The sequence below is a fragment of the Rhinatrema bivittatum genome, chromosome 1 (genome assembly GCF_901001135.1).
Source record: "Rhinatrema bivittatum chromosome 1, aRhiBiv1.1, whole genome shotgun sequence".
NCBI classification, from domain to species: domain Eukaryota; kingdom Metazoa; phylum Chordata; class Amphibia; order Gymnophiona; family Rhinatrematidae; genus Rhinatrema; species Rhinatrema bivittatum.
Genome location: NC_042615.1, coordinates 539,389,152 through 539,403,818, shown reverse-complemented (window position 1 = coordinate 539,403,818; position 14,667 = coordinate 539,389,152). Strand labels below are relative to the sequence as shown.

General features: G+C 44.2%; 1 protein-coding gene across 4 annotated transcripts in view; it reads right to left on the bottom strand.

The window, feature by feature from the left end:
• ECPAS (Ecm29 proteasome adaptor and scaffold) overlaps positions 1 to 14,667 on the bottom strand; it is a 338,465-nt gene that overhangs the window by 9,060 nt on the left and 314,738 nt on the right. For all 4 annotated transcript variants that reach the window (XM_029614666.1, XM_029614656.1, XM_029614672.1 and 1 more), the window contains exon 46: positions 2,782 to 2,887. In XM_029614666.1, the coding sequence (XP_029470526.1) occupies positions 2,782 to 2,887 (106 nt within the window). The remainder of the gene's footprint in view (positions 1 to 2,781; positions 2,888 to 14,667) is intronic.

Here is a 14,667-nt window from a genome sequence, read left to right as displayed (position 1 = left end):
AAAACCGACACCAAACACTTTGTTTATTGTAAAATAGATTCCATGCAAATTGAATTAACCAGTCATGCATGTGATATGGGCATAATCATCGATGGTGAGCCCCCGGATGGTCTGTTGAATGACATGCTTCTTTGCGGGGGATCCACAGGGAGATACCAGGAACAGGTTTCTGAGTGGACGCGTGTAGCCATATTCTATAACTCTTAGAACTCACTGGTCTGACGTGATCTTGACACACACTGGTAAAAAAAGAGAGTCAGCTGACCCCCGATGAGCGGAACCAAGGAGTGAGTCGGCAGCGTCTCATTGGGAGGACTTGGCGCCGTCTGTCCCCTGGCCGGGTACCTCTCGGTTGGTTTTACGGCCACGAAAGGATTGGGACCATGTCTGAGACCTCCCAGACATCTGGCATGTGCCTGGAGCTTTGCTTTAATAGAAACGTCTTTGGCCCTGAAAATGAGAGCAAGCTGGGAAACCTTTCTGACCTTTCGGCTTGTCCTCTGGGAGCTTGTGCACCTTGTTCTCTCCCAGCAGCTTTATCAACTGATTGAAGTCCTCTCCAAAAAGGAACTTGCTCTTAAAGGGGAGCGCCCCAAGCTCAGCCTTCGAGGAAACGTCTGCCGCCTAATTATGTAGCCACAAGAGTCTCCTTGCTGAGACCGCAGACACCATTGTTCTGCACAAAGTACAAAGGTGGTCATACAAGGCATCAGTTCCATAAGCTACTGCAGCCTCTAACCATTTCGCCTGCTTTGCTTCCTGGGGCGCAAGATCCTTGACGCTCTAACTGGTGCACCCATCGTAGACTTACCCTCAGTATATAACTGCTGCAAGCTGCTGCTCTTATGTCAAGAGCTGAGACTTCAAATATCTTTTTGAAGTGCACCTCCAGTTTACGATCTTGAAGATCCTTCAAAGCCACTCCAGCGACTGGTATGGTAGTTCTCTTTGTGACCGCCGAAACAGACGCGTCCACCTTAGGAACTTCAACAGCTCCAGAGTGTCTTCCCGCATCTAAAACCTCTTCTTAAGCATGAAGATTTTCGTGAAGTACTTCAAACGTTGATTTTTTCTAATCTAGATTACTGTAATGCTCTTTTATTTTGCCTATCTGCAAGCATAATAAGACCACTGCAATTATTACAGAATGCTACAGCCAGGGTCCTGATGGGCTGCAGAAAGTTTGATCATATAACTCCAACTTTAGTGGCCTTACATTGGTTACCAGTAAAGTTTAGGATTGATTTTAAAGTCATGTATCTATTACTCAAGTCCATCAATAATGACAAAACAGAATGGTTGAATGCATCACTACACCTTTACACCGCCAAAGAAATTTGAGATCTGCAAACAAAGGTCTTTTGGCTTCGCATTTGAGTGAGGTGAGGGTCAGCGCTATTTTAATCACTGGACCCAAACCATGTAACTCTCTGCCTGCAGAACTAAGGTTGCAAAGAGACTTTTTGGGTTTTAAGAAAAACTTGAAAACATGGCTCTTTAAACAGGCTTTTGAGATCTCTGATTTAAATTAATTAGGCAATATATCTAAATTAGCTCAATTGGAAAGAGTATGATGGTAATGGAATATTAAGGATTGAGACATTTCTTCTTGTCTGTAGTTGTTTTTTCTATTGTACTTTATCTTGACTTTTATTTCCATTCCTTTTTATGTATTTTATAATTTATCTTATTGTAATTTTAAGATGTCATTGATTTTATTTTACTATAATATTTTTTGTAAACAGTTATGATTGGTCACAGAATGACGGTATATAAATGCAATAAATAAATAAATATGCTTCTTGTGACCTTCGGCAAGTCAATTTATCTCACTGTGTCTCAAGTACCCACTTAGATTGTAAGCTCTTTGGGGCTAGGACTTACTGTCCCATTGTACACCATTGTACAGTGCTACGCATGTCCAGTAGCGCTATAAAAATAAGTATTATGTATAATAATGATGGCAACGGCCCAGGAAGTGCTACCAAATTATTACAGTGCATACAACATACACCCTATACAGAGGAGATTAAAAACTATATGTACTGGCAGAGCTAGTAGCAACCACGACCGTGCCAGAATTTGAAAAAGCTTGGGACAGACAGATCCCTTCCATCCCCACTTCATTCTACCAGCCTCTCATTTCACCCTAGTTTTATCAAGACCTGTCTTCTGCTGCCACTGCCCTAGCTGACTGGTATCAGCAGAAAGAGAGTCACAGTAGCAGCAGCCACTGGATGGTGTCAGCAGTGGTATTTGGTGGTGGTGGTGGGGGGGGGAAACGTCAGCACGACTCTCAAGGCTGGCCGGCCTTGGGTGGGAGCTGAACTTCAGGAGCAACTGGTTTAGTATCTACAGCAGCAGGAACTAAGGAGGAGGAGGGGCTGCAGGGGTCTGAGAAATAATGCTAGCCTGCAGCTCTTGCTGCATCAACTGAAGGCTGAAGGGCTCTTGCTCCGATAGCAGATGGAGGGTACAACTGGAGAGTGGATGCCATCTGCCATGATTTCATGGACAAAGACAGCGCAGGAAATAGGGGCGGGTCATGATTAACAGCTGTAAAACCTCAGGATCCTTCACTATTAAAGTTCCTTAATATTCAATGCTGTGACCTCTTTAGAACAGGAGTTTTTCAACAATGAGATATATACATATTTTGATAAATACAGATAGATATACACACATTTATACATATATGCAAGAACGCTGTTACATAAATTATCAGTGCTGCATTCTTTGCTATGATCCAATCCAGATTAGAAATAAAAACCAGAAATTTACCCTTGAAAGTAGGCGTTCATGGACTGCAGCACTCCAAGCTGGACTTTCCACGTACTGAGTTTGAGTCTTTCAGACATTAACTTACATACTTCTAGTCGGTAACAGCCTAAAAAGAAGAGAAACTTTTAGCTTTATCAATGCACCGTGGTGAAGAAAAAAAACCCAAAACATTTCCTCAGTTCAGCAGGAGACATTTCTTCCTTGGTGACTGCTTATGCCTCCTGTCTTCATCTCCTCTTTCCTTATAAGCCAAAGTGATTGCAAGAGTCTGTGCCGCCGTTTGGAAGCAGTGTTGAGAGCTGTGCTGCAGGACACCTGGGCCTGAGCGCCATGCCCAAGGGACCCAGGCAGATGTGCACATTGTGCAGGTGGTGAACTCACTCTGGAAGGGAAGGATGGTCACATGGGGTGGGGGGCAGGAGTGCAGTTTTAAAACTCCGTGGGTAGCTTGCAGGTCCATAGGTACAAAAAAAGCTCCTTTTCAAAGGATAACTCCCTAAAGTGTTTCCCCCTTTGAATATTTGGGGCTGGTGGAGACTTTGCCCCTGCTTTATATAAGGATGACACAGTTAAGCTTCCTCCGACCTCCCTTTCCCTCCGCTCCGGCCTTTGTCCTCCGTAGCCAAAAGCATGACAGAGGGGGGCAATTTTCATCCCAGATAATTTACCTGGGTAACTGCTTAGCTACCTGGGCAAATCCCTTTGAAAATTGTATCCCCCCCCCCCCCAAAAAAAACAAAACAAAAACCTGCAGAGGCAACCCTTCCTCTAAGGAAAGGATACTGACTGGTTAAGTCATTGGAAAGTCATCCATCCCAGCATTCATACTAGCAAAGTAGTCATCAGATAAAGGACCACTGGGTCTACCTATTCTATGCAGTTGCTTCTTCCTACTACGACACCACAAAGCCCTGCTTCAGTCTCCAGTGATCGCATTCCCTTGCCCTTACCATGTCTCTCTGGATCTGCCCCAAGCATGCTTGAATCGGGTTCCTGTTTTGGTTGCTATCATGTCTGCTGTTAGGCAATTCTAGGCATCCACTGTCCTCTACGAGAAACAATTCCTTATATTTACTGAGTTTAGCTCCTCCCAAACCTCATTATGACCCCTTGTATCTGAGTTTTTCCTATGGAGAAAATTACACGTACATATACTGGACATGGGGTTTATTTTTTATTTGATTTACATTCTGCCTTCAGGCCCTTCAAAGCAGATTGCATTCAGGTAGAGGAGGGTGCCACATATAGAAGAAAAAAAAAAGTTAAACGAGCACAGGTTTGAAACTTGTGAGCTGCAGCATCAATCAAGTCTGAAGGTTAGCAATACTGCTCACAAGTTTCAAATCTGTGCTAATTCAAACTTGCTTTTACTAGGTCAAATATTATCTTGCTGTATTTTATGAAAGCCCACCAAATCTTTAAGTGATTTTTTTTCATATCCTGCTTTCCCTTCTTTCTTCTAGAATTTAATTTTAAGTTTCTTAAATCTCTGAAGAGCTTGTATTGGAGGTTGTGCTCCATTTTGGGAGCCTCTCTCTCAATTGCTTCCTCGCTCTACATGTTCTTTCAAAGGTAGAACTGAACACAGTACTCAAGATGGGGGGTCTCACCAGTTACCTAGATAAGTGCAGTATTGGCTTCCTTTTTCTCTTTTTGCATCTCAGCACATCTTTTCTCCGGCCTTACAGCAAGGGCTGGCAACCTTCAAGTCATCTGAGATACTTTATCCCAGGTTCCTTTCCTGTTTCATCAAATTTCAATCTTTGTCTCCTAATTGAAAATTGGTTATTGGGTGATTGTAGCCCAAAAATATGTTTACACTTCTCTTCTGCACAGAAGCACAGCTTCCAAACTCTCCACTATATCCTCTAGGTTTTTCAAGTCCCTTTTCATAAGAACATTCCATACTGGGTCAGATTGAGGGTCCATCAAGCCCAGTATCCTGTTTCCAACAGTGGCCAGTCCAAGACACAAGTACCTGGAGGATCCCGAATAGTAGATAGATCCCATGCTGCTAATGCCCAGGGACAAGTAATGGTTCCAGGGGTCTCTTCCCATTGGACAGATTTTGTCATTTTCCTGTAAATAGCAAGATTTTTCTTTCAAACCCTTCCAGAATGTCACTAAAAAAAACAAACACCATTGTTTAAGGAGCCTGCCCATGAAGCAGGCCACACCCTTGACCTAGTCCTTGCTCTACTGTTTCTTCTTCAAGAGCTATCAAAGCCACCCAGCTCATCCCTGTGTCATGGATGGACCACTATCTGATTCAACTGAAACTGAGAACATTACCAACAAATATGTCCACTAAGGAAGCCTCTTCAAAGCTGGTTAGAACCATCTCTCATCTAAACCCAGAAAGCTTCCTACAGAAAATCTGAAAACTGACTAAAGTGAGCCCCAGCAGGGCCACTCCAAGGGATCAACGTCTACTTCTGCCCTGTTGACCTATGGAACTCTGACCTCAGGAAAGCCCTGGATGAGCTTGCCCCATGAAGGTCACAACTATAAAAGAAAGGCATTCCCACCTACTGGTTCATCCTAGAACCGAAGGAGTTAAAGTTAGAAGATACTGGAATGCCACTGGCGAAAACCAAAATCCCAATAGATAGAACTGCAGAAGATGCCAGACGACCTACAACACCACAATCTCAGATGCAAAAAGATGTTACTTCTCATATTCAATCTCCTAAGCTAGAAACTTAACCTCACAGGAGTTACCTACTCCTCTATTGGCACAGTTGTCCACTGCAATAAAATAACCAAATTCTTTTCCAATAAGATCACCAGTATCAGAGGAGAATTTAACCTCACCACATCTGATCTCCCAATACATATGGAACCAAGCACTCCCTCACATGCTTTTCTCCTTCCATCCCCTTCCTCTGGAGGAAGTAGAAAGTCTCCTGGAGGACATCCAGCCCATTACCTTTTTAAATGCCCCATGCCCCACATGGTTCGTCAAGCAGGCAAACTCTGATCTCCTCATCCGCACCCAGACCATCATAAACTCCTCCCTTTTTGAGGGCCATCTTCCTAAGTGCCTTAAGGAAGAGGCAGTGAAGCCCAAAGTGAAGAAACTGAACCTGGACCCCAGCAACCTCAGTAATTCCAGACCAGTCTTTCCTGAAAAAGCAGTCCTAGTTTAATTAAGTGAGCTCCTGAAAGCCTCCAACTTCCTGGACAGTTTCCAATCCAGATTCAGAACTCAGAGCATAGAAATGATATTAATATGCCTCCTGGACAACTTGAACCTTTACCAGGATCAAGGTCAACAGGTTTTCTTAGTGCTCCTAGACTTCTCATAAGAACATGCCATACTGGGTCAGACCAAGGGTCCATCAAGCCCAGCATCCTGTTTCCAACAGTGGCCAATCCAGGCCATAAGAACCTGGCAAGTACCCAAAAACTAAGTCTATTCCATGTTACTGTTGCTAGTAATAGCAGTGGCTATTTTCTAAGTCAACTTAATAGCAGGTAATGGACTTCTCCTCGAAGAACTTATCCAATCCTTTTTTAAACCCAGCTACACTAACTGCACTAACCTCATCCCCTGGCAACAAATTCCAGAGTCTAATTGTGCGTTGAGTGAAAAATAACTTTCTCCGATTAGTTTTAAATGTGCCACTTGTTAACTTCATGGAGTGCCCCCTAGTCTTTCTATTATCCGAAAGAGTAAATAACCGATTCACATCTACCCATTCTAGACCTCTCATGATTTTAAACACCTTTATCATATCCCCCCTAAGCCATCTCTTCTCCAAGCTGAAAAGTCCTAACCTCTTTAGTCTTTCCTCATAGGGGAGTAGTTCCATTCCCCTTATTTTGGTAGCCCTTCTCTGTACCTTCTCCATCGCAATTCTATCTTTTTTGAGATGCGGTGACCAGAATTGTACACAGTATTCAAGGTGCGGTCTCACCATAGAGCGATACAGAGGCATTATGACATTTTCCGTTTTATTCACCATTCCCTTTCCAATAATTCCCAACATTATGTTTGCTTTTTTGACTGAATCGATTATTTCAATGTGACATTTGACACAGTAGACCATGAACTCCTTATCAGCTGACTATTGGACCTGCATCTCTGTCTCTGCACTGGCCTGGTTCAAATCCTTCCTCCGAGATTGCACCCAAACCATTTCCCTGGATTAGGTCTCCTCCCCTCATTCTCTCCCATGTAGTGTCCCACAAGGATCCATTCTGACCTCTATCCTATTCAACCCTAGCTCCTCTTGGCAAGCTAATTAGGGCATGCCAAATCCCATACCAAGCCTATGTGGATGACATTCAGCTACTGTGCCTGGAAGGCACCAACCCTGACCAAGCAATTGCAAACAAGAACACCTGCCCTAAGAAGATCACAAGCAAGCTGCACCTAAAGAAACTCAAGCTCAAACCCCAGGAAACAGAAATGCTCTGGATCGCAAATTCCGGCCACCCTGACATTCATGCCAGAGTAATTCTAGAGGGATCTATTCTGCCTTTCAGCAGTCTTAGCTGTATATCTGGACTCCAAACTCTCCTCAGAGGCTCAAATTCAATCCGTCACAAAATCAGCCCTTTTCCACTTATGCCAGCTCCGCTATCTTTGCGCCCTTTTCAATGCCCCGGTCTATGCCACTGTCATCCAGACCTGTGCAATCTCTCGTCTGGACTACTGCAACTCCCTTTTCATGGGCATGCAAAAAAGCAGACTTGACAACTGCAGCTTATTCAAAACCCTGCAGCACAGACCCTGCTCAATGCTAGCAAAATTTGACCAGGTCAACCCTCTCCTAAAATCTCTTCACTGGCTCCCAATCTCCTACTGCATTACCTTCAAACTCCTGCTCCTGGCTTATAAGGCTCTCAAGAGCCTTGCTCTCCACTACCTATGCAATTACTGTATACTCTCCCCTCTTGCCTTCTGCACACCCAACCCAACGCTTGCCCCCAGAGAACTACAGCTCTTGACTACAAGAAAGAACTTTTGCAGGGTGAGTCCCCTTCCTCTGGAACTCCTTGCCACTGGACATTAGACTGACATCTGATCTCTAGACATTCAGAAAGAAAGAAAAAAAAAAAGCTAAAAACTTAGCAGATGTATAGGTTTTTGGCTTGTGCACTTGAACCACTAGATCCCTATATTGATTTACTGCTGAACAGTTTGATTGTTTTGGTTTTTTTTTTATTGCCAGTTCATAGCCTTCCTTCTTTCACCTGTTTATGGTGCCTCATGCTGTATTTCTTTCTAACACAACCTTACTATTGCTTGTTATTATTCCCTGTTCCTACATGTGCATTTCCTCATGCACCCCTATGCTTTGGCTTTCTCTGGTTTTGTTTTTTTGTAATGCTCTCAGTTGGTCTGATATGTAATAATGCTTTGAACTCACTCACTGGAAGATCGTGAACTAAATAAATGATGATGATTACAGTGGTGGTTTAAAAAAAAAAAAAAAGCTGAGCTCCTAAATTTAGGCCTCTAAGTTAGGTGCCTGTTTTCAGTCAAACTTAGAGATCTACATTTTCAGCTCGAAATTCACCTAGACTCCTAAATTTAGGACTCAAACCTAGTACATTTTCAAAAGGGCCAATTTAGGAGCTCAAATCCCAAAGTGAGGCATCTAAACCCTTTGAAAATTGGCCTCTAGGAGTTCAATGAGGGCCATTTCACCTCTTTTTTTTTTTTCTTTCTTCCCACTGCTCCAGCTAACCTCTACAGCACCTGCCCATCCCTGCAGGTTGTGGCTTCTGGAAGGCATCAAACTTCCCATTACTCATGATTACTCCCCAACTCTACACCTATCACTATTAGTGTTCCTTTTTTTGTATTTTCAGATCCCTGCTGCAAGAGCTTAGTCAGTGCTGTGGCTGCTGCTTATAGATGCTTCTGCACCATGAGTGTACTGTCAGAGTTTTGTAAAGAAAGAGGATGCAAGATGCTTCTGTGTTCCACGATGCTAGTTCTCCCTTCTCCTTCTGAGCAGCCTCTGTAGCAGTAGCATTGGATTAAAGTGGTCTCTTCATAAATAAGAAAACTATTTAAACCCACACAGCCTGCAGAGGACTCTAGTTTTACCTAGTGAGGCTACCAGGGGATGTGAGATCAAGGGAAAAAAAAAAAGTCTTAAATTTGAATAGATTTCCCTTCACTCCATTAGAAAACAGGACAAGTTCTTAGACTTATTGTGTGAAGTACATATCTGTTATTGTTTTTGGTCTTCAGCTCTATAGTGTTTATTCCACTTTTGGTTGACTGTATTTGCATTTTTGTGCTTCTCACATCAATTTATTAAAAAAAACAAACAAGACAAGTTCTTTGAGTACAAGGGTCTGAATTTTTGGAGCTAACATAGGAAAAAGATAAGTTAGTCAAGTCAACACCGCAAAGATATATCCCAGCTGCCAGCCTTAGGTGTGTGACCACTTGTAAGATATCACTCATTATTCAAGTCATTTTTTTCTTCTTCCTCACTGGTTCTTTACATAGGATTCTATACCTAATGCAACACCAAGCCCCCATTCCCATGTCTTTCCACTAGGCTTTTAAATAATGTAAATGGCTACCAAAACTAGAGAGGCTATTACCATACAGCCTCCTAGGTCCCCATGGCCTTGCTGAATAAAGCAACAACCTACTGGCACTGATTGAGTTTGTTTCTAGAGAGCTGTAGCCTGCAAGCACCAGCCTGACTATCCCATAGCTTGCTAAGTTGTGCTTCCTTTATCCGCCCCTTGTTTTGACCCTATCATCTATCACCTTTCCCCATTCCTCTGCTCTAGGAGGAGGAAAGGGTAGATTGTTTGGAATACTACAACCTCCCAACCCTGCTCCTACCTCTGTCATAGAATGTAACAGCAGACAAAGACCATTGGGCACATTGAATCCTACCCACCCTCACTCCCAATGCAATGCCACAGCGGTTGTCAAGTTAGTAGAAACCCCAAAGGGTAGTTGGAAGCGAGAGGCCCCCGAGGAGCGGGTGCCTAGAGCTTCATCAGAAGCGAGATTCTCCGGAGAGTAGCGAGGCGTCTAAGCAAGCAGCTTAGAGCGGTCAGAGTAGCTAAACCGAAGCCTTTGCTAACTCAAAGTAGGTAGCATAGCGGAGGCTTAAATACCCAGAGGTATTGACATCATGCAGTGGAGACGCCCCCGAGGTTTCCACCATGATGTGTACACAGGCATAAGCAACGAGCGGGCACGCGCCCTAGGAGGCCACGGGAAGGAGCATGGCAGACTGGGACGCCCAGGCTGAGTGGAGACGCCAAGGGTTTCGGCACTGGAATCAGCCATCTTGCCCAAGGAGGAGGAAAAGGGTAGAAAAGAGGTAAGGCAGAGCGGTTGCAGCAGTCTGCGACCGACGGACGCAACACTGCCTTTGCATTGAGACGAGCCTCAATGCAAAGGCAGCAGCCATACTTCTTACAGATGAGATGCATCGCTGTCTCGGACAACTCCCACTCTCCCAGATCTAATAACCTGTGATGCGCAACGCTGCTATCCGCTCCAAGTTTTGCTCCGCCTAAAGAATCAGCTCCAGAGCCTCCTGGGCAACTGCCTAACTCTTGGTTCCTTCCTGCCAATTGATATAGGCTACCGTCATCGCATTGTCTGACAGGACCCTCACTGATTGACCTCGCACCAACGGTAGAAATTCAAGTAAAGCTAAACAAATCACTCTGGTCTCTAATTGACGGATAGACCAGGAAGCTTCTGTTGTGGACCAGATGCCCTGAGTAAACCCTTGCTGATAAACTGCTCTCCAACCAGAAAGACTGGCATTGGTAGTAAGAATTATCGAATCCGGACACCTTCAACCCACTGCACCAAGATCGAAAACCTTCCATATCCGAACGTAGATAAGTGAAGTAGATGTCTTTTGTGCGCGTAGTAGAGTTGTAATAACCGTCTCCGGATAACCTTTCTTTCTCTACTGCCTCCTCTCATAAGCCAAGCCGCTAGACAAAAGCGAGCCGCCTGATCGAAAAATACTGGACCCTGTCGAAGCAAATTAGGAAGATAACCAAGACGCAAGGGACCGTCTATCGCCAAGTTGATTAGGTCTGCAAACCACGGTCTCTGCGGCCATTCCGGTGCTACGAGAATTGGCCCCCGGTGGGACTCTATTCGCCTTAAGACTTTCCCCACCAATGGCCAAGGAGGAAACACAAAGGAGTGCGTTGTGGTGCCACGGAAGGACCAGGGCATCTACTCCTTCCGCCCCGAGCTCTCTTCTGCGACTGAAGAACCGAGCTGCCTTCACGTTCAGCCGAGTTGCCATCAAATCCAGACGGGGGACCCCCCTCAACCTGCGAATCAAGAGCCGCATCTCCTCCTCTGACAACTCCCACTCTCCGGGATCTAGTCACTGACGACTGAGAAATTCTGCCTGGACATTGTCCACTCCAGCTATGTGGGACGTCTCCAATCAGGTCAGATTGCACTCTGCCCAGACCATCAACTTGTCCGCCTCGGCGGCCACCAGCTGATTCTTTGTTGCCCCTTGACGATTCATGTATGCTACAGTTGTTGCATTGTCGGACAGAACCCTCATCGAACAATGCTGGACAAGCAGGAGAAAACGGCGCAGCGCTAGAGAACCGCCTTGGTCTCCAACCGGTTTATGGACCACTTGGACTCCTGCGCTGTCCATTGACCTTGTGCCAATTGTGACGGACAGACTGCCCCCCCAACCGGAAAGGCTGGCATCCATTGTCACGATGATCCACTAGGGATTCTCGAGGTCCATGCTCTGTTGCAAATGATCGGGAACCAACCACCATTCCAGACTGATCCTGGCTGGATCCAGGAGGGCCAAGGGCAAGTGGAACTCATTGGACTTGGGGTCCCAATGGGAAAGCAACGCCCTCTGCAAAGGTCTCATATGAGCAAACGCCCAGGGAACCAACTCCAGAGTAGATGCCATAGAACCAAGAACTTGTAAATAATCCCATACCTTGGGCAAAGGAAGGGCCAAAAGACGTCGAACCTGAGACATCAGTTTGCCCATCCTCTCCCGAGGTAGGAAAACCTTGCCCACAGCCATGTTGAAACACGCTCCCAGAAATTCCAACACCTGGGACGGTACCAATTGGCTCTTGGAGTAATTGACTACCCATCCGAGTGAATGAAGGCGATGCAGGACTGACTGAACCACCACCTTGCAAAGATCCTCTGATTTCACCTGAATGAGCCAGTCATCCAAATAGGGATGAACTAAGATCCCCTCCCGCTGAAGACACGCTGCCACCTTAAGAACATAAGAAAATGCCATACTGGGTCAGACCAAGGGTCCATCAAGCCCAGCATCCTGCTTCCAACAGTGGCCAATCCAGGCCATAAGAACCTGGCAAGTACCCAAAAACTAAGTCTATTCCATGTTACCATTGCTAATGGCAGTGGCTATTCTCTAAGTGAACTTAATAGCAGGTAATGGACTTTTCCTCCAAGAACTTATCCAATCCTTTTTTAAACACAGCTATACTAACTGCACTAACCACATCCTCTGGCAACAAATTCCAGAGTTTAATTGTGCATTGAGTAAAGAAGAACTTCCTCCGATTAGTTTTAAATGTGCCCCATGCTAACTTCATGGAGTGCCCCCTAGTCTTTCTACTATCCGAAAGAGTAAATAACCGATTCACATCTACCCGTTCTAGACCTCTCATGATTTTAAACATCTCTATCATATCCCTCCTCAGTCGTCTCTTCTCCAAGCTGAAAAGTCCTAACCTCTTTAGTCTTTCCTCATAGGGGAGCTGTTCCATTCCCCTTATTTTGGTAGCCCTTCTCTGTACCTTCTCCATCGCAATTATATCTTTTTTGAGATCGGCGACCAGAATTGTACACAGTATTCAAGGTGCGGTCGCACCATGGAGCGATACAGAGGCATTATGACATTTTCCGTTTTATTCACCATTCCCTTTCTAATAATTCCCAACATTCTGTTTGCTTTTTTGACTGCCACAGCATATTGAACCGACGATTTCAATGTGTTATCCACTATGACACCTAGATCTCTTTCTTGGGTTGTAGCACCTAATATGGAACTCAACATTGTGTAATTATAGCATGGGTTATTTTTCCCTATATGCATCACCTTGCACTTATCCACATTAAATTTCATCTGCCATTTGAATGCCCAATCTTCCAGTCTCACAAGGTCTTCCTGCAATTTATCGCAATCTGCTTGTGATTTAACTATTCTGAACAATTTTGTGTCATCTGCAAATTTGATTATCTCACTCGTCGTATTTCTTTCCAGATCATTTATAAATATATTGAAAAGTAAGGGTCCCAATACAGATCCCTGAGGCACTCCACAGTCCACTCCCTTCCACTGAGAAAATTGTCCATTTAATCCTACTCTCTGTTTCCTGTCTTTTAGCCAGTTTGCAATCCACGAAAGGACAACACCACCTATCCCATGACTTTTTACTTTTTCTAGAAGCCTCTCATGAGGAACTTTGACAAACGCCTTCTGAAAATCCAAGTATACTATATCTACCGGTTCACTTTTATCCATATGTTTATTAACTCCTTCAAAAAAGTGAAGCAGATTTGTGAGGCAAGACTTGCCCTGGGTAAAGCCATGCTGACTTTGTTCCATTAAATCATGTCTTTCTATATGTTCTGTGATTTTGATGTTTAGAACACTTTCCACTATTTTTCCTGGCACTGAAGTCAGGCTAACCGGTCTGTAGTTTCCCGGATCGCCCCTGGAGCCCTTTTTAATTATTGGGGTTACATTTGCTATCCTTCAATCTTCAGGTACAATGGATGATTTTAATGATAGGTTACAAATTTTTACTAATAGGTCTGAAATTTCATTTTTTAGTTCCTTCAGAACTCTGGGGTGTATACCATCCGGTCCAGGTGATTTACTACTCTTCAGTTTGTCAATCAGGCCTACCACATCTAGGTTCACTGTGATTTGATTCAGTCCATCTGAATCATTACCCATGAAAACCTTCTCCATTATGGGTACCTCCCCAACATCCTCTTCAGTAAACACCGAAGCAAAGAAATCATTTAATCTTTCTGCGATGGCCTTATCTTTTCTAAGTGCCCCTTTAACCCCTCGATCATCTAACGGTCCAACTGACTCCCTCACAGGCTTTCTGCTTCGGATATATTAAAAAAAGTTCTTACTGTGAGTTTTTGCCTCTACGGCCAACTTCTTTTCAAATTCTCTCTTATTTATTTATTTATTTTTGGCTTTTCTATACCGGAAGTTCCTGTAAAATATACATATCACTCCGGTTTACAAGGAACTGACTAACTATCGCCTGGATGGCGGTTTACATAGAACATATAGAACAATTAAAAACCATTAGAAAAACAAAATAAAACAATTGGTAATTACATTATTGCTGTAAACAGAAACAACAGCCTGTTTTATCAATGTCTTACATTTAACTTGCCAATGTTTATGCTTTATCCTATTTTCTTCTGTTGGATCCTTCTTCCAATTTTTGAATGAAGATCTTTTAGCTAAAATAGCTTCTTTCACCTCCCCTTTTAACCATGCCAGTAATCGTTTTGCCTTCTTTCCACCTTCTTTTGCCTTCTTTCCACCTTTCTTAATGTGTGGTGAAAACGCGGGGAGCCATCGCCAAACCGAATGGCAGAGCTCGAAACTGGTAATGCTCACCCAAGACCATGAACCGCAGAAACCTTCGGTGCTGTTCTTGGATTCCTATGTGAAGGTAAGCCTCCGTCAGATCCAAGGAGGCCAAAAATTCGCCTTTGTGGACGGCCGCAATGACGGACCTCAACGTCTCCATGCGAAAACGAGGTACCCGTAGTGCTCGGTTGACCTTTTTCAAATCCAAGATCAGCCGGAATGAGCCCTCCTTTTTGGGGACCACGAAATAAATGGAGTACCTGCCGGTTCATAC